Source organism: Bolinopsis microptera, chromosome 10 (genome assembly GCF_026151205.1).
Source record: "Bolinopsis microptera isolate Bmic1 chromosome 10, MBARI_Bmic_1.0, whole genome shotgun sequence".
NCBI classification, from domain to species: Eukaryota; Metazoa; Ctenophora; class Tentaculata; order Lobata; family Bolinopsidae; genus Bolinopsis; species Bolinopsis microptera.
The window spans coordinates 1,039,709-1,059,770 of NC_087081.1; the positions used below are offsets into that span (position 1 = coordinate 1,039,709).

Consider the following 20,062-nt stretch of genomic DNA (forward strand, 5'->3'; position numbering starts at 1 on the left):
CCCCCCCCCCCGGCCCCCTTAATTCACTCACTCTATATCAATGTCACATACAACACTTTAGTATATAATTTGCTATTAAACAAGAAATGACGGATCAGTCCCAGAATTGGTAAAACGTTTGTCAACATGCTCTTGTCACCTGTATAAGTCTCCGATCCAAAGGAAGAGTTTATGAAGGAGTAGGAGAGCCAAGACCTGACTTCTATTGTGTCCGGTCGTGTGGTGCTTGTAATTCACCTTGTACCTGTTAATTGAGTAATTAGCTACTAATTAGTTAATTAAATTAGTTTCTAATTGACAAATAATGAATTTATAATTACCTAGTATAATTAATGACAGTATGATGTTCGGCATTTACTAGAGCAAGGACAAAAATAACGCCAAGTAAAATCTCTTAAATGATGGAGTTCTTAACTAAACATTTCTAAAAATGCAAATTTTACTAATTACGCAACTTGCACAGATTTTACTATTATGCACCGACACCGCCCGTCCGACATGGACAGATGTTTACTAGGATGATATTTTGTATATTCGTAGAATGATACAATGAAAAGTTAAAATCCAAAATACAGCCAAACTAAACCAGTGACATCATCAAAGTTTTCCTCTCAAGATGTTGGTAATCTGCGTAACTGCATCAAATATTGGTGTTCAACAAATCACATGATGAGCAAGGCATACCTAATATCATAACAAGCACCGGGCCCTTTTCTCCAGCATTCTTTGGATTTTAGTTCCTGTGATAGATCAAATTTCGGAAGTATCCAGTCTGTGATCTACTAAACACAATGTTTTCAGATTATTCTCTCTCTGTGCGGTAGTAATTTTCTGTTGAATTGCAAGAGATTCTCTGTGGAGATGCAAAACGGAAGTAATCTCATCATAATACCGTTATATCACGTGGTGTCCGCGCCTCCGCGGTGATAAAATTTTAAATTGAGCTGATGACACATTTTTTTGTATTTTTCATCCCCCAAAAGATTGAAATATTTTGTTGGTTTTAGTTGCGTGTCTAATATTTTGTTGTACTAGATCTCTCTAACTCTCTCTTCAAGTCAGCTGTCAGATGGAAGAGTATTCCTCGATGAGTAACTCAACAAATCAGCTAGGACAGAATATCTATGTTGAGTATCTAAAGAAAGCTTTTATATCTGTCGTCCCGTTCAACATTCCTTTGTGCATCTTGGTACTAGCTGTCTGTACCACTGTCCTATCCTACTATTGGAGAAACCCTGCTACCCTCACCAACACCCTTTTTATCATGATAACGGCATTTGATTTGATCACGTGTGTTGGTCACCTGATATTAATGGTATTTGTTGTGCTGATGTCACGTGACATTATAGCACCAGGCTATGTCTTGGTATGTGTGGTGATACATACCGCACTGTCACTACTCGGCTACGCCTCATCTGTCTTCTTTAACATGGTGCTCGCTGTTTTGAGGACGGTTAAAATATCCTTCCCTTTCCATCAGGTCGACGTTGGAGGTCTAAAGATTGCAATGGGTCTTGTGATCGGTTTCTTAGTTTCATTGTCTGTAGTGGATATCTGGGAGGACATTGACAATACATTTTATGATGACTTCCTGCCATGGATTTTCCTATGGGACAATGTAGTTGTTGCTTTTGTAGGCCATAACATGTCGGATTGGTTCACCTATGATTTTAATATTCCCTTCAAGTCACGGATTTGTCAAGATTTACTGGTAGGATTGCTGTATCTAGTTCCGATTTGTGTTGTTCTGGTTTGCCTCGTGATACAGTTTTTAGTCACACGGCTCAGAGCACGTGCACGTGACCCTGATCAACCACTGGTCACTAACTGGTCACATGTGAACACCACAGTCTCGCTCCTTTCCGCTGTTTTCCTGTTCTGTAACTCAGGAATAGCAATCCTACAGCTATACTACAGAGGTGTATGGGCCAGAATTGACAATTCATTTGCAATGTCAGTCTGCTCATTGATGGTAAGCACGACACTACCACTACTAAACGCACTTCTGACACCGCTCATCATAATAACCAGAAGTAGGGAACTGAGAGGGAATGTTATCATGATGATAAGGAGAGCTGTGAGGGCCACTCCGGCACTGAACTGACAAAGGAAATCTCGGAATGATACATTTCGATTTTTTTACACGATTGGAAAATTTATTTGTTATATTGGAATAATAACAATTTCAAAATATAAAATAAATTACTTCCCTCTGAAGTAGAATAGATGATGAGAGAGCTTCAAACATGGCGATGGAGGGAAGCGGTATCTCACCGCAGGGAGGTAAATTAATACCTGTATCGTGATGGTAATGTTTCCATTAAACAATGATCATGTGACAAAACTAAGGGCTATCTTTACAGTAGTTGCGGCATCACAATTACAATTACTAGGACATTCCATCCCGTATATACTTCTAACTTGATTTTGAACTATTACCGTATTTGGTGAAGTGTGTTTCATCACAGGAGTATAACACAATAATGTGGAATCACAATTGCAAGTTATAAGGACATTCCGTTCAAGATTTGAAATTGATTTTGAAGTTCGATTTAGTGAAGCATGTTATAACAATGTTTGATAATATCATATTATATACGTAATAATGATAATATTTAAAATTAAAGGAGTTAAGGGGGCATACCCCAAAACAGTGGTTTGTGCCGTCCAGACCAAATGACCTCATAGGCAGTTCAGTGACCTTCTAGCGCACCGTTTCCACACCAAACAAAATTATTTTGAGAATACCCATTTTTGTAATCAAGCTTTTCCTGGTTAAGAGTGCAATTTTCGGAAAAAATTATTTTGTGGTTGAGACGCTATAAGTTAATCATTTCTTGCGGTATCAGGTTGAAATTTTGCTCGCCGTTTATTCACATCTATGTCAAGGTGTGTGTAAAATCTTGATATCGTATCTAAAAAGGCTGGTGTGTTATGAATTTTTAAAGTCAAAAAGCTAAAATTGTCCTTTTCAGGCTTATTTTAACAAAAAGTCAGTCAGGGAAGATCGGATTATTTGATGCTTGACATCAAATTGTTCTCTGAATTCTGGCGCAGTTTTTGATGCCCTCAAAAATGTTTTTACTCATTCACCTTCTGATCTATTGGACCTCAAAGCCAAACAACAAATTTAGGCACATTTTTCGTTTTTAATATTTACTGATTTTTCTAAAATTTTGATAGGAATGTGCTAGTGACTTTTTGAAGGGTGCAAAATAACCGCAACTAGCACATTTATATATGAGTTATGAACAACAAAACACCCTAGAATGCTTCCCTTTGAAGTTATGGGAGAAAATGTGATTTTTTTGGCTTTGCAGATAATAAATCACATTTTCTCCCATAACTTCAAAGGGAAGCATTCTAGGATGTTTTGTTGTTCATAACTCATATATATAAATGTGCTAGTTGCGGTTATTTTGCACCCTTCAAAAAGTCACTAGCACATTCCTATCAAAATTTTAGAAAAATCAGTAAATATTAAAAACGAAAAATGTGCCTAAATTTGTTGTTTGGCTTTGAGGTCCAATAGATCAGAAGGTGAATGAGTAAAAACATTTTTGAGGGCATCAAAAACTGCGCCAGAATTCAGAGAACAATTTGATGTCAAGCATCAAATAATCCGATCTTCCCTGACTGACTTTTTGTTAAAATAAGCCTGAAAAGGACAATTTTAGCTTTTTGACTTTAAAAATTCATAACACACCAGCCTTTTTAGATACGATATCAAGATTTTACACACACCTTGACATAGATGTGAATAAACGGCGAGCAAAATTTCAACCCGATACCGCAAGAAATGATTAACTTATAGCGTCTCAACCACAAAATAATTTTTTCCGAAAATTGCACTCTTAACCAGGAAATGCTCGATTACAAAAATGGGAATTCTCAAAACAATTTTTTTTGGTGTGGAAACGGTGCCCTAGAAGGTCCCTGAACTGCCTATGAGGTCATTTGGTCTGGACAGATTTGGGGTATGCCCCCTTAAGACCCTTAGTCATTGACGGCCAACAGAGTCTGATTAGTGATCCGGGGCTTGCAAATCGACCAGTGGCCCAAAATTTGTATCTTGATTTTAAGAAGTTTTGCTTCACGTCTTCATCATTTAAATTAGTTTGATTTTGGAAAAAAACAGTATTATTGAATTAATGATAACCCCTTTTATTATGCACAAAATGCGTTTTATATAATTTTAATTTGAACTGAACGTTTTATTGAGAACTGATCGCACAAATATGTTAAATATGTCTGAACAGGCACGTGGTTTAACGAAAAAAAAAGAAGCCTCGTCGATTAATTATAATCGGAAACAAATAGAAGGCATCAGATTTTCATGGAGTCTTACAATCCACAAACAGGTCAAGGTAATTTCAAATAATGCTGTCCGATTTAAAACCTAGTAACTAGTAGTTACTCTACACGTGACTACACGTGACTCCACAGTCCACGCGTGACACAAACAGCACAAGTTAGATTAGGTTAGAATGTTTCAATGCATGATATTAAAAATTACGTACCGTTTCTGGATTTGTCTAATAAGCATGTTGTAGAACGAGATTCCTTCTCCAATATGTTCTTCCAGCTGCTGACTCAGAGTGGCTTTCACACTATCTGGTAGGATACATCATGTGAGTTTTCTTGGTTTTATAAAAGAAATTAATAATTGTCAATTTTTTTTAAATTGTCAATTCTTTTTGGCAAAAATCAAATAAGAAATCATACGGAATAAAAGGACAGTTTACGGCTTTTAATTATAATAATCTAGAGAATAATTTACCAGAGTTACTATTGGTAATGCTATTTCGATAGTATTGTATCAGAAGATAGAAAATGTTCTTCCAAAGGACGCTCTCAGCTTGTAAATCTTGGCAAATGTCCAGGTCGTACATCATTCCACACGACACTACACACGCTAGTTCTTGCCTGAAAGAGAAAGCGAAAGTTATTTAACAGAGAGTTAATTTTTTGCTGACGTCTGAGGGGCCTTGATTTTTAACGTTAATTTTACTTTAAATTAAACAATAACTAATATAATAACTAGAAATTTATACATCGCTTTATAGCCAAAAAGGACTCAAAATCCAAAGATTCAGTTCAAGCCATCTAAAGCAATTCATAAACAACAACATAAGAGCTTAGCATTTTATGAGATGCGGGTTTTTATGAGGAAGTTATTTTATGAACCTTAAAATATGAAAACTTTTTCAAAAAGATGAGTCTAAAGTCTCTTTTTAAACAAGACACATGTTCATTCGTCACGCCTCTCTGGCTCAACCGAATGTGAAGAGACCCGTTTATGTGAGTTTATTTTTTGTATCACAAAGAAAATAGTCAAAGCGGGTGCCCAGACCAACGATGCTTTGCTAATGAGCATTGCAAGCAGAGGGTTCCTGTTTTATTGTGACGAAAGCCATTATGATTATGTCATTAGGAAAACTATGGACAGTGAATTCTTGCAGTTCGGCGGCGGCGTGCACCACTGCAAAGCAGGTGCCGAGACCAACGACAAAACGGTGCTTTGCTAATGAGCATTGCAAGCAGAGGGTTCCTGTTTTATTGTGACGAAAGCCATTATGTCATTAGAAAAACTATGGACATTAGTAGTAGTAGTTATATCGACGCCACTTACTTGTGATAGCTCGGGGTTCGGTTTTATTTTTAGAACAATCTTTACATTTGTGCTACACAAGGTGCAGTGAATTCTTGAAATATAAGTTATGATTTCATTCCAACGCTTTTTTTCTAGCTCTACTCATACAGCAGATCAACCAGGGGCCTCTGCTCGCACAACACAATATACCAGTGACTGTTGCTCACAGAACAGAAAAATTGTTCAAAATTTAGATAGGGCATGAAATTGAACACAGTTACTCGAACTGCAAACACTTTCTTATCGTGTAAGTTCATATGGATTTTAGTATTATGATCAAAAACCCCACATAACACGTAAGGATTAATTTCAATTTTTCAACACCCGGTTCCGGTTCGATAAAATCCGGCAAACCGGAAAACAGATTGATATCCGATTGGAGTTGGGTTAAAAACATATAAGTGATTAGATAGTTTAACTTGTAGAAGCTTTCAATAAACATGTGTTAATCGTCGTCAGCTGAATGTGATGTGGTGGACAATGTGATGGAGTGGTGTCAAGGATGGAGGTTGGGGGTGGTGTGGGTGGGAAAGTCAAAATTACAGTACAATGTCAATAAAAACGAGGAGGAAAAAATTAGGCTTCTGTTGAGGTTGAGAAGGAAATGCCAGATGGCTTGGACTTTAAGGATTTTGGGTCCCAGAGGGAACTACATTTGGGTGCGCGGTCTGTTCTGTTCATGGCTGTTTGTCGGGCCTGTATAACTGCGTGTTCTGTGAGGGAGGTCAAGTTGGGAGCGTGAGGTAAGGGATTTGAGGACTTCTATGTTGTTCCAGGAGATGGTGTGGCCGCGCGGTGGTCAGGGCATGATGTGCGGGGGCTGATTTGATTCTGTCTGCGGTTTCGTCAATGGCGGTGTTGAGTCTATAACATCGTCCATGTTTTTCATGCGGTGAATCAAGAGTCTGTAGGTCTGTCCGGTGTATTTGGACTTTGGAGAGACACTCAGAGCAGGAAATTTCGTAGATGGTGCTAGGAGTGAGTTGAGTAGGGCCAGGGGGTGTGGTCTTCGTTTTGGTGAGGAGGTTACGGAGGGAGGTAGCCGAGGAGTGGGTGACTTTGATGTCGTGTTGTCCGAGTATCTCGGAGATGGGTTTGGATAGGAAAGGATGGAAAGGAAGGGAAATATCAAGGGCATGTTCGATTCTCGGGTCTGTCGGTTGAACAACATGCGTTTGATGTCGCCCACAAAAAGGCCAGAAATTCTGAGTAAGTAGCGCTAGCTGTTGCCTGGCGACAGTGTCGCGTAACTAGCGTTAAATGACACTAGATTGTCGCTAACTGGCGGTATCTAGCGTCATCGAGCATCATCTAGCGTCATTTCACGCTAGATGACGCTAGATGTCGAATTTCAACAATCGGTAAAGGTCCCTTTTTAGATTTGTTATTTAGCATGATACCGATGTAGCGCACATGTATTTCTAGATCTTGTATCCAAGTACCTACAACAGTCCTTGACATCTCAATTCGCACGTCAAAATACCTTTAAAACAGGATCTATAGGATGAACCACATAAAATGTGACTTTTTTGAAAAAGTATCACCATGCCTCATTAGCAAATTTTAACAAAATTTAACAAAATTTAACAAAATTTAGCTAATTTTGTTGTCCATTTTTGTCCGCTAATGTCCGCTTTTGTCCGCCTATGTCCACCTAAGTCCGCCTATGTCCGCATATGTCCGCCTATGTCCTTATTGTCGTGTCCTGTCCTGTCCTGTCCAGTCCTTTTTGGATTCTATGAGACAAGAGGACATAGACGGACATGGCACCCCCCCTATATACCAAGAAACAGTTAGTACCGTGATTTCTCCACAGTTAGTACCGCAAAAGGGGTGGGTGTCCTAAATATTATCCGAAAAACAGTTAGTACCGCGAAGGGGGTGGGTGGGTCTTTTTTGTAAATTAGTCGATGCATGTAAATCTAAAACTGTGGGAGTTAAGTGATTTGAAAATGACCGAAACAGCTGCTATTTTTGCATAGTAAAAAAAAGGCATATTATTATATTATATGTACTATATACTCAAGACGTCATTACATACTAATGCACATGCCACAGCAACCATCAAGTTTTAACCTGCCAAATAGCTAAAGATCGCTTTATTTTATGAATCATGCACGTGTCAGCTAAATCGTTTATCTTATTATATAGAACAAATCCCTCGATCACAGCTAAGATCATTTTCCTTTACCCCACGGGCCACGACCAAATAGCTCCCTTTCAACGATAAGACTGTGTGCAATTTTAAGATTACATCGTAAAAACAAACACTAATCTTAAGTCTTGACCTGATTTATAGAACCTGTCAGCGAAGCATATGTCTCAAATTGAATTAAAGTCTTTTTCATCAAGAAGTAAAAATGAAATGACGAAAGACATTGGCGAGGTAAAAAATGACAGCCTAATCGAGCCCCCCAATATTTATGAAGCCTATTCTTTAGCTTGGAATATTTTGTAATACTGCAGTTTTTCAACTCGTCTCGATTTTTAAAATCTCGTGCGATTTCTTAAAAGGATTGCTCGAATTTTTGTGTGTACTGTGTAACTACACACTGTTACTAAACTCCAACTTATTATCTTTACTTTCTTTTTCACTTTTCTCTAGCTACCAGCCTTGTAATAAATTAGTTTGTACTGGTAACCATGGGTGGTAAGCGCTGATTACCGCATCAAAGTACCACTGAGTGAGCCTTCCAATTAGTCATGCGTAGTTAAAAACTCCCAAATTATCACCTAGCATGAGCTACATGACTTCCGGCCTCTTTCTTCATAGAAGATGAATTTCGTTACAATTTACAGGTACTTACCACATTAACGTGCACAAGAGGGTCATATAGAACTATTTATTTCGATATTTTCAATTTGCATAACGTTCATAGCGCTGAGAACACATTATGTTGAATATACATTTCAACAGGTTTTATAATAAGTCCAGTTTTACAGTACTATTATAGTAAGGACATTACTTGATTGTTTTATTGCTTAGAAGGAAATGTCCAGAATGAAGAATGCACTGACAATATTCTTCTTTTCCTATCGGAATCACAGTGGTACTTGGAGAAGGTAAGTTCCTTTTTGACTTTGGTGTTTCATTATTGCGACCTTTATAATGCTGACTTGAATATTATGAAGAAGCAAAGTTTAAGTTCGTTTCATAAACTGTTGGCTAATCCTTCAATAACCGCAATAATCAATATACAATATGCGATGTGTTTTAATATATTTATCTAAGGTTGTGCAAGAATTGATCGAATTCGCTGCAGTATTTAAGTTTCTATAAATTTTAGTAAATTAACTGTAAATCTCCTAGTTACCCAAGAGTGGACGGATGTAATTCACCACAAGTTGATAGACGTCGATCTGGAGAATCAGGTGCTGGAGATAAAGACAGTTTCAGAAGCAGGAAGCAATAAGCTTCTAACCGTTGTGTTTTACCAAAAATCAGCTACACAACTTGGACCCTTTCCGAGTTATCTGAAGATTCGATTTTCTGACAAAATCACCTATGCGGTTAAAACTTCAACTATAAGTTGTGTGCCAGGGTATGGACCCTTTCCGAGCTTGCCCGCGGAGAAAGACAAAATTTGGGGCATACAGATAACTGAGGCTGCGAATGTGAAGGTGTTCTGCAATGGGAAAGAGGTTTTAAGTTACAACACCCCAAATAGCTGCTCCGATCAATTCAGCAAACTGCGAAAAATTGTGTTTTGGCGGCCCGGGGACAGCAATGATGACACAGCTTCGGTCAAATTCAGAGCTGTGCCAATAAGAGGTTAGTGAAATGCAAGGAATGTTCACATTGTAACCGGAATAAAAAGCTAAATGAACTAAATGTGATGCAAGGAGTTTTAGTGCTACTGGTTTATAATACGAGGTTCGGTAATTATACCGAACCAGGGGTGTAGGAAGCGGGGGGGGGGGAGGGAGGGACAGGGGGGGCGGGCGGGGGCATAAATTTATTTGTAAAACGTACTTATAAAGGGAACATCACTTACACCTTTTGATAAATGGCTACTTATGTTCCCACCATCATCAGTTTTACAAATCTTTCCACTTATACAATTTCCCTCTTGATAGCAATTTTATAGTTTCCTGTACACGAAAAAATAATTAAAACTGTACATAAACAGGAGGTTGGGCACCAGTACCAGAAACTGATGTGAGAATAGCCTTTGACCTGGAGAAGAATCCACTAGGGATAAAGACAGATAGTGAGCAAGATAGCGGGGATAAAGTAGACGTGTACTTCCGATCTTCTGATGAATCAAACGCTGGAGGAGTTGGGATAGGCTTCAGCACCCAAATACCCAAGTACTTAAAGTTTCCCATTCAAGGTCTTAATTGTATTATATTTATGAGCACTTTGCACGGGGCTAAAAATTAAGCCCCTACTAAAACCAATGATTCAGGTATCGAGTTTTTGGATGCAACTCTGTATGGACCAAATTCGAATCTCACCCATCAATAAAAGAAAAAACCTGGAAAATAACAAGAGTTAGAGACGAGACAGTTCCTAAACTTATCATACACTGTAACAGTGAGGAGGTGCTAACCTTCATCCTCTCTGACACAAGTTGCACGATTGAGACCTGGAGAGAGATATGGAACAGAGATGTGAACACGATATTTTTCTGGTGTTCAGGACACTGCTTCTGATTTGTTCAGTTTCATACCAGGTTTGTTAAAGTTTGGTAATTATTTTATAAATCGTATAGAACTAGTTGATATGATATTGATGAATTCGGTCGCGATACTGACATGATGCATCATAATGAAACTGCAACCAATTAACACAGATATCATTGTTGATCTACAGTCTTGACAGTTTTCACGAAAATTAAGTCGAATTAGAATGATATTGGTGCAGCACTAGAAGAAGAGTGGTACAGTAGGTCGGAACTGACCGCTCGCGCTGGTAGTATAAAACCAAAATTTCTTGATCTTTTCGTTTTGCTTAGGACGTCACTGGCGCTTCTCAAGGCTTGGGTTCGATTATCGTTAACAAGCTTTAATGGAGATCAATATTATGAATAGAAATTATTATATTTCTATTTTCTTACCGCAAGTGTATTATTTCTGTATGGTGTTCTTCAAAAGATTCGTATAAAACATCCAGAGAGTTTCTTTTTCGCATCCCTTCCCCCAGAAACTTATTACACGATTCCTGAGGAGAATAAAATAAATTTGCATATGAATCGATGATTCCCTTTACCCGAAAATGTAATGTTTTAACAGAAATCAAAATAGTGACAAAAAAGGGCCCTTGAAAGCTCCCTAGAATTTGGGATTCTAAAACTGCAGAGTGTAGTCAGCACAAACTTACTTTACAAAAAGTACTGGAACATTGAGTAGCTTCAATAGCACATTTCTCAATCCTCTTCTCTATACCAATCACGTTCAAAACTGAAGTATTGGGGCTGTCAGGGATACTGAATAGCCTCTAATGTTTATCTTCGGAATTGTTTCCCACCCTCTTCAGGTACAAGTGACTTTAATAAGCATCACTATTATCATTATTTAGAATATTTCTCATTATATATTTTTAACAACTGCTTGAACTGATGGCTAATCTGGTGAGCACAATAACTCACCAGATGAGTTAAGTTGAGGTGATATTGCAGCTGCTGCAGAGTACTCCTCAGTAAAGTTACCATCACTGTCACTTCCCGAGTCAGAGTAGATGAAGTCGTTTGGTCCTCCACCTCCCTGGAAAAGTATCAAGTAGTTCACAAGATATAGAAGTAGTTTATTAAATATGTAACATAACGGCTAGATGTGTAACATAAAGTGCAAATAAAAGTGGGACAATTTAAATATCACATAATCCAGATTATTATTTTGACTGATAAAAATTTGCTAAAAAAACAGAAACTCTTGTACATTGAACAGTAAGAACAATTGTTGAGAAAGTCGAGAATTAAACCCTGAATTAATCAATTACCTGTGAAGAATTAGTCCTGACTTCCCCGACTGGTGCATGTCTGCCGCCATCCTCTGGGTACTTAATCTTAGAGGGTAGCTTTATCACACCACCCCCTTTAGCCGTGCGTGAGTCTCTCTTTATACCGTGTAGATAAGGGCGTGGTCCTTTCTCCCAGTCACCTGGATCCCACAGTGCGGGTTGTCGATCTCCCTGACAAAAAGGTAATAAGTTGGTAATTATCATGGTAATAATGATACATTCTAAATTATATAATTTGAAATGATTATTGATGAGATGGATAATTATAATTAGCACAGTACCCCATAATACGGTAAGGCTGCAGCTGGTCTATAATCATGGAAGTCAAATCACATTTTAACTGCAGGCAGAGGGTGCATGGTTTAAATAATTATTGAGTTAATGCATGGTTTAAATAATTATTGAGTTAATGTACGGACAGGTGAAATAAAACAATGTGTGCCAAACATACCACTGGACTGTGGTCATCCATTTTCTTCCTCCTTCTCCGTTCTCGTTTTGTCGGATGTTTTGGATCTTCTCGTTCCCCACTCTCCACGGACTTGTCACGTTCTTCTAGCGAGGATTCACCTGATTTAACACGTGGTCTGTCACGTGGTCTGCCACGTGATTCGTCTGGAGATTTGTCACGTGGTTGTCTCCGGTAGCTGCTTCTAGGACCGTTTTCACTTACTCTGTTCTGGATAGATCTACGGTAGAGAAAAAGGATTATCTTAAATAATGAAACTTTAAAATTTAACTACCAATTACAGGTCAATCTTTTACATGTGGCTACTTGTAAAGTTGAATCAAATATTGTTTAAAGACATCAGTTCTTTAAAATTTATAGTCCAAGCAGTTTACCTTTCATTGCCCCTGTTTGAATTCCTTTTCCCGTCCTGTTTTCTGTTCCTATCATCGTTTCTGTTTCCATCCGGTTTGCCGTTTCGTTTGTTGCTGATCCACTTCATGAAGTCATCTTCTTCAGAGCTGCTGTCACTGCCTCCTCCCTTCCTCCAGGCCCAATAGTCTGCATCTTTATCACCGCCTCCCTGGGAGAAGTAACATTGTTCAGAAACATGTTATTGTAGATAAGATAAAGGTTACAATTCGTTGATGCAAGTTCAAGTTTGTTTCTCTTTGAAATGCAGTTTTTCAACAACAATAAACAAAATTTTTAGAAACAAAATTTCACTGACTAGAAAACAGGAAGAACGATAGCACCATTTATCTTTATTTTTCCACGTCAATTTTACTCACTCTCAGTTCCTCGGCAAGCTTCTTAAGTTTCTCGTAAGATAAGTGAAAGTTGGGCGGAGTAGGGTCAGCCATGTTAGTGGGGAGGCAATTATCTTTCAAATAACAGCTTCTACATTCTGACTTACTGTGGCAAGGTTCTAGGTTTATCACTCAGGTTTTACGGATAATGATAACGAATGGAATGTTGGAAAAATAGCAGATTGTATGGCTAACTAACGATAGTACTGCTCAATTATATATTTTATATAGTAACCAAGTAAAACGATACAGTGCAAAATGTTGGAATAGGCAGAAACTTTATTAAATCCCATGTTCATTAACGGATAGATGAATGTCGGGGACTAATTCGAGTGGCGGTCAAACTCTCGATATGAGTGATCTTACTGAATTTATTTAACAATTAAATTATCTAACATCAGTTCATATATTAGGTGAGGCGGATCGAAACTATAATAATATAATGTATTTTATTATTTATAATAATATAAAGGTAATAACTTATTAGAAAACACTGACACGGGAAAATTACAACAACCAAACAATTAAACTGATTCAATATCATGTATCTACTGTTATACTAATATAAATTATATAATTAAACACTAATTACCCCTACTTATCAGTCTTTATAATGAATATCATTAATTCTACGACACAATTTGTCAAGTTTTAACTCCACGACATCAGTTATATATTTCCTAGTAGCTAATTCGCTGAAGTTTAATCTTCTGCATTCTGCCAACAACTCTTCTGTTTCTATTGGGTCACCAATTCCTATCGTGATTCTGAAATTTTATTTGATTATTAAGTCTGATAGAGGTGCAAATAAAGCATATGTTGCTTGATAAGTATTAAGTTTGTTCAAATAATATTTAGCGCTTTCTTTGACAGATTGACGACAAAATTTCGGCATTTATGTTAGATTTTTGACTAACTTCTTGTTGAACTTAGGAATGCTGTGATACATGGGTAACACCTCCTCCATACCCCTATGAACCCAAGGCAGCACTATTGGAGGTCTCTCACAATCCTGAATGAGTCTCCCTATACCCCACTTAGTCCTGATCAAATTCCTCGTCTCGTTTACTTTACCTAAATTGTGATGTGTTGGTTTTCAGTTCGTACACAACTGATATTTGGAAAGAAGTATAGTACTATATTAACACAATAAAAACTTTTATGAGAGTGATCAAACCTTCAACAAATATATGCACCGGTCGGTTCTGATTAAGTTGCTCGATTGAGAAGTCCATACAAGGCTGATAGACACCCTCCCCTCGCCTACATGAGGATGTCTTCCCTAATGACATAGTCAGTCCTGCAACATAATTCACATCTTACCCAGTGATTTTGATTGATCGATTAGGGTGTATGCATCATTTCATCAAAACATAATGTTGTAACAAATAACTTTAACATTGTTGAGCTTGAAAATTAAACAGAAAGTCTAACCTTTGAGTTTAACAAACTTTCCGCCCTCATAACAGAGCTCGTGAGCACCGGGAACCCAGCGGACCTTGTCCCAGTGTCTGATAACTGTACTGCTTCTATACAGAATACCCCATAGGAGGGGGTCGTCCACACAGCTGAAAACTATTTTAGCATCAAATGGTACAGTGTAGAGTATAATTACTTTTTTAGAGCTATAAAATCGTTAATTTCGAGTGGAAACGTATGATTTTAAATTTATGCTGGTGAATTATGATAGTTTTCTATAACTTGGTTACCTCATGTGATTGGACACTGTAATGATTGGACGATCCCAGTTTGCTCTCGCTAAGTCATCCAAATGATATTGACTTGGATATACATTGGTTTTATGGAAACATTTGAAGTATAGTTTGCTGGTTAAGGATACTGTCGCAACTGCGACTCTGCTAACAGTTTTCCAGATTCTAGGGTGGGATTTGTATAAGGACACCGGAACAGCTGGTATAGGCATTTTTCATCTAAGAAATAAAGTGAGATTTTAGTGGCTGAAGATGGTTTAATAGTTAGCATGGAAACCATAACATTAATAAAAATGAGCATAATTGCATGATTTTATATTTTATTATATGCAGCTGTTAATTTGTTTGATCACGTAAAATGATTGAAATTAAGTCAAAGTCAGAAGAATCTTTGTAAAAATTCAAATAATCTACAACAAAGAGTAAAGTAGATGGGCTATGGTTCATAGCCTCGATAATATTATTATGGGCAAAATAATTTGTTTCAAATTGGTCAATAATATTCATGGTATGCCAAAAAGCAAATTCATAAAATAGTATGCATTCCATTGAAAAGAATATCAAAAAGGCTGCAAGTCAGATAGCTTTGCTTTGAATATTAATAATCTTATAAAATTGTAACATTTAACTGAAAGCTATTCCTTATACAAGTTCTTGTACTCATCTTTTAAAACAAAATAATTCTTGCCATCCTTCATGAATTGTTTGGCAAGTTTTTTAAGTATACTGCTCAATTTAGCCACCATATCCTGCTTATTTAGGCCAGACTTTTTACTCTTAAACTTAGAAATAAGTTCCTTGGTACTGATAGGTTTTCTTGCTAAATATCGCCAAACATTCTCTTCTGTCAGTATTGACCCATCTGATTTTTCGAGTTTCTGCTTCTTACTTGGGGGCTCTTTTCCATTGCTTGTAGGGGTAGAGGATCTCTCTCGTTTGGATTCTGCTGCAATATTATTAGTTTTGTTTTTCAACATAAGAGCTTTGAATTCCTCACTGTTTTCATCAACATCACTACCACTTTCATCTTCTCCTTGCTGCAACAACAACTTTTTCATTTCTGAAGTTTCCTCTTCCTCACTGTCACTATCATTGGCATCACGATACAGTCTACCATCTACCTTATCAACCAAATCTTCTTTCCTGCTGACAGTATTTGGTTTTTCTGAAGTCAAATCAACAGAATCGTCAGAATCAGACTCAGATATATAGTCTACCTCTTTTGATGCATGTGCATCATATTGATCTTCATCATCTCTTTCCTTGTTAAGATCCTCTTCATCTTTTTCCTTGTTCTTCCTAAACTTCTTCATGCTCTTTTTGCGTTTTTTAGCTGGATCATCACCCAAGTCATCATTTGCATCATCTGAATCACCAAACAAATCATCAGCATCATGAACCTTGAGCTGGGCTTGAGCTTCTTCGTATTCTTTTTCTGCCCCAAGATTGTCTCTGAGACGTTTCTGAAGCATCATATTACTGTTGTTAAATGTTTTGTTACGTTTCAGAAATTCTTCTTCTGCTTCCTCTTCATCAAAAGTTGTATAGTCAATTTTAGGAGTGAAAGTGAACCAGTCTTCTACAGGATATGCTTCATACACTCCTGGCTGAGTTTCCCGCATAACAATATAGCTTGAGTTAGCAGTAATGCCACCCTCTTTACGTCCAACATAATGTTTATCATTTCGATCTTTAAGCTCCCAAGGACATTGATCCTCAGTTACAGCCCTCACTTTGTACTTGTGAGCCAACCTGGCTTGCTTACTTTTCCATCCAAATTCACTGCCCTCACCTTCTAGATTCATATCTGGTTGAGTGATTTGGTTTTCAGTAACAATTCTTGTCATTGAAACATTATCGCCCAGAATAGAATCTAACCTGACAGTTCTAGGAGTGTTAAAACGAAGAACATGGTGTCTTAACCCAGTTGAGTCACCTTTAACAACCTTCACTGGTTTCTGGGGAAGTTGGGAGGACATCGAGCTGAAATCTCTGTAGTTTATTGGGCAATTGTCACATTTACCCATTTACTTCACAGTAACCATCCTTAAAGAAAGAGTTGTTAGTCCAAAAAGTTATACATTAGCTTGGGCAAATAATCTGAAGATAAATTAAGCTTGTCCAACTGACAAGTACCATCAAATGCAAAACACAAAATATTCAAGCTATAGAAATCCCTTTGAATTTTTAAATCGACGTAGTTCACAGCGTATCGGATTAATGACACAAGCCCTGTGCACTTAAATTCCAAATGCAAGATATCAAAACCACCACTTCACCACAGGTCCCTAAATGTAATCTGAACGTTACAGATTCGAGTTCTGTCATGGATTTACACAGGATTTTTACACAGGATTTACACAGGATTAAAATTAAATTATAGATCCATTATCATGGACCGTCATAATTGTTTACAGAAGTTAATGAAAACAATCATCTTTGCTTGAAGTCAGGGCCAGGGTTATCCTTAAGTCTTAATTATGACTAATTCGCGAGGTTCTCACCAAATTGATAGTAAAATTGTTTAAGTTTCGTGCATTTGAATTACGCTGACGCATATCTTCGGTGAAGCTATTTCGCTCTTCGGAGCAGCGAAGGAAATAAGTGCACACACAGTTGACAGCATAGGAGCGCCTTTCTTGAAATTGAATATACTGTGGGGTGTTTGGTTGAATATCAAGTGAGCGGTGGCAGTGAATATGGAGGCTCTGGTGATTTTGAGGAATTACAGTTGAGTAAGGAGACAAAATTTCCATGAGATGATCTTTGAGATTTGTTTCATTGATATTGCTGGAGTCGGTGATTTCATTGCTTATTTCAATGATTGGCATTTGAGAAAGATTTTTGACTAATTTCGACCTCTGTTTTGAATACAAGTCACATATGTAAAGAGCATGCGACTCGTCTTCGATGGTCTCAACGCCCATACTTGATTGGCACCAACCACATAGTCTTTGCTCACGGGGTGTGTTGGAGTATCTCCCTCTTTCAATATGGAGATCATGGGCGCTGATTCTAAGTTTTGTGGTGCTGTAACGACGAGAAAAGCCTTTGCATAAGTATAAGTAGGGCTCTCGGTTGAAGGTGTGTTTGATTGAGTGATAGAATGAGAGTTTAGAAGAAGTAGATTTTTGATATTGCCAACATTTTTTGAATTGATTGGTTAGAGCTTCGATGATTTTAGGAATTCTATACTTTTTGCTGCATAGTGGTTTGATGGATTGACTAAAATTTGACTGATTTATGAGGGAGTCTTTAAATAATTTGTGATCACTTACAGGGTTGGGCGCGGCTTTGTTAGCTGCATTTGTATTGAGAATTCGGTGCGCAGTTACGTGATCTAGTTTGTAAATTTCATCTAGTTCAAGGAGTGGTTTTATGTATCGATACCAAGGTAAGTTTAGTGATTTTTGTTCTTTTACGGCTGCAGTGACAAACGAATTCGACTTTGATTTTGTATTTAGCCTTTTGAAGTAATTTAACGTTAAGCGAATTGATTGATAAATCAGAGGAATTCTTCCTGTTTCTCCCCAAACACCGACATTTGATGCTTTACGATGGACTCCCAATGCCCATTTTAGGAATGAAATATGCACTCTTTCTTGCAGAGAGGCGCTGATTTTTTTAAGTAAGTAAGTAGCGGTTGCTTCTGTCGAGTTAATCGTTTTGCAAAGAGATTTATTGATCGTACTAGTGGGTGTCCATATCGGAGCACCATATAATAAAATGGGCTTGATGAGAGAGTCGAACAGTGTAAGGAGTGCTTTAAAAGATAACTTTGAACGCATGACAACCCTTTTCAGGCCAAAAAATGCACGCATTGCTTTGGTTTTAAGGTTTTGTTGAGCGATCTGTACTTGACCCGATTGATGAAGTTCAAATCCAAGGTAACAATAACTGTCAACAATTTCAAGATTAGATCCGTTGAGTGTAAATTTGATGTTTTGTATGTCCTGTTTTAACGTCTTCTTACCAAAGATGACTGCTTGAGTTTTGAGTTCATTGATTTCAATGCCCCACTCCTCACAAAAATTACCGAGAATATTAAGTTGCTTTTGAGTGGTTTCCTGGTCGAGTGAAAGGAGTATAAGGTCATCCGCCCACAGTAGGTGGCTTACAGTCATATTTGAAAGTACGGGGCAATTTGGAAAATCTAGGAGGCAGGACATATCACTGAGAAAAACTTTAAAAAGATCAGGTGAGAGTGGGTGACCTTGTTCTGTACCTTTACGTATCTGAAAGCGTTTACTGAGGTGACCAGATAATTTTATGTAAGCGTACGAGTTTGAGTACATATTTTTGAGGACATTGTAGAAGTTCCCAGTTATGCCATTTTTTGCGAGTTTGAGGAAAAGGGCTTGACGGCAGACTGAGTCGAATGCTTTTTTAAAATCAACAAATACTGCATATACAGGTTTCCCCAAAAGTTTATATTTTGAAGCTATAGTTTTCATGGTTAGTATGTGATCGTATGTTTGAGCTTTCTTTGTGAAGCCTAGTTGGTTAGGTGGATCATGTGTCATCGATCCCAGGCCAGAGGTGAATATAGGAAAAATTGGGATAAAGCTCTGGAGAAATAAAGTGCAGTGAACAGGAAAAATAACTAGGTGTTAAATGAGGAATCTAACCTAAATCCTGTTAGTACACTTACATTGTAATACACTATACATATACATACTGTAAACTATGTTCATTTAAGGTCAAGTTTGCTAGAATGGTAGAACAGAAAAATGTAATTAACCTGATTTGTTGTACTCTGGTGAGTTTTTACTATTTTGCCATAACAAGAAACAAAATCTATGGAGATTCTATTCAGAAACAGACTTTACCTAAAATCAACAGAATTTTTAAAATAAATCAGAAATATACGATGTTTAATTTTGATATTGAGTTAATAAATTGTTTCAAACAGTATACTGTACACATAATGTCACAATGACCTAATATAAAAATAACCCTTCAAAAACTCAATATTTAGAAAATCACCCTTGGCCTTGCGGCTCCAAGTTCAAATCTAAACTGTCTGGCTCTTACTAATTCGCTCGCCCAAAAATTTCACGTGACTTTGGTTTTTATGGTTTTGCAGCCGTACAAAACAGTTTTACATAAACCCTAATCCAAACCCTAACCCTAACCATAACCCCGAAGCTATCCATAACCCTTACCACAACCCTAACCCTAACCCGAGCCCTAAACAATCGAATTCATGTTTTACTAGCCTGTCACGTGACCAAAACGGTTTTTTGCCCATAACTCTCCAGGGAAGCATTTTTACCCTACGTCATGGGGGGTGATTCGGAATCAGCGTTCAAAAATACACCGATTGAGCAGTGGCGTAACGAAGGGCCCCGCTGACCCCGCTGTGCAGGGGGGCGCCGTCTTAGGGGGGCGCCAAATCGTCGTTTGAATGTGGGACAATTTCGAAAACTTAACTAATACTTTCAACACTACTATATAACAAATAATTTGAGCATGAAT

At 37.6% G+C, this 20,062-nt stretch overlaps 3 protein-coding genes across 3 annotated transcripts in view; all 3 read right to left on the minus strand.

Annotated features, from left to right (window-relative positions):
- The window catches only part of LOC134822341 (telomerase-binding protein EST1A-like), a 92,762-nt gene that overhangs the window by 18,317 nt on the left and 54,383 nt on the right, over positions 1-20,062 (minus strand). The window contains exons 2-11 of the mRNA XM_063833355.1: positions 12,855-12,970; positions 12,459-12,646; positions 12,067-12,304; positions 11,595-11,786; positions 11,245-11,359; positions 10,977-11,056; positions 10,714-10,817; positions 4,781-4,926; positions 4,521-4,614; positions 140-244 (exon numbers count right to left, since the gene is read on the minus strand). Of these exons, the coding sequence (XP_063689425.1) occupies positions 140-244; positions 4,521-4,614; positions 4,781-4,926; positions 10,714-10,817; positions 10,977-11,056; positions 11,245-11,359; positions 11,595-11,786; positions 12,067-12,304; positions 12,459-12,646; positions 12,855-12,926 (1,334 nt within the window). The 5' untranslated portion in view covers positions 12,927-12,970. The remainder of the gene's footprint in view (positions 1-139; positions 245-4,520; positions 4,615-4,780; positions 4,927-10,713; positions 10,818-10,976; positions 11,057-11,244; positions 11,360-11,594; positions 11,787-12,066; positions 12,305-12,458; positions 12,647-12,854; positions 12,971-20,062) is intronic.
- LOC134822345 (tafazzin-like) lies at positions 13,181-14,799 on the minus strand. Its single transcript, XM_063833372.1, has 5 exons — positions 14,582-14,799; positions 14,307-14,440; positions 14,050-14,172; positions 13,790-13,946; positions 13,181-13,639 (listed from the first exon to the last, which is right to left on the minus strand). The coding sequence occupies exons 1-5, from the start codon at positions 14,794-14,796 to the stop codon at positions 13,474-13,476; spliced, it is 795 nt and encodes a 264-aa protein (XP_063689442.1). The 5' UTR covers positions 14,797-14,799; the 3' UTR covers positions 13,181-13,473.
- Positions 14,977-16,634, minus strand: LOC134822021 (general transcription factor IIF subunit 1-like). The gene has a single exon (XM_063832851.1). It carries the CDS (start codon positions 16,609-16,611, stop codon positions 15,220-15,222), a length of 1,392 nt encoding a protein of 463 aa, XP_063688921.1. The 5' UTR covers positions 16,612-16,634; the 3' UTR covers positions 14,977-15,219.

Coding starts and splice junctions, on each gene's coding strand:
- LOC134822345 (XM_063833372.1), bottom strand. CDS start 14,796: ATGCCTATACCAGCTGTTCCGGTGTCCTTATACAAATCCCACCCTAGA. Junction 13,947..14,049: donor GGTGCATATATTTGTTGAAG/GTTTGATCACTC, acceptor ATCACAATTTAG/GTAAAGTAAACGAGACGAGG. Junction 13,640..13,789: donor ATTCCTAAGTTCAACAAGAA/GTTAGTCAAAAA, acceptor ATAAAATTTCAG/AATCACGATAGGAATTGGTG.
- LOC134822021 (XM_063832851.1), bottom strand. CDS start 16,611: ATGGGTAAATGTGACAATTGCCCAATAAACTACAGAGATTTCAGCTCG.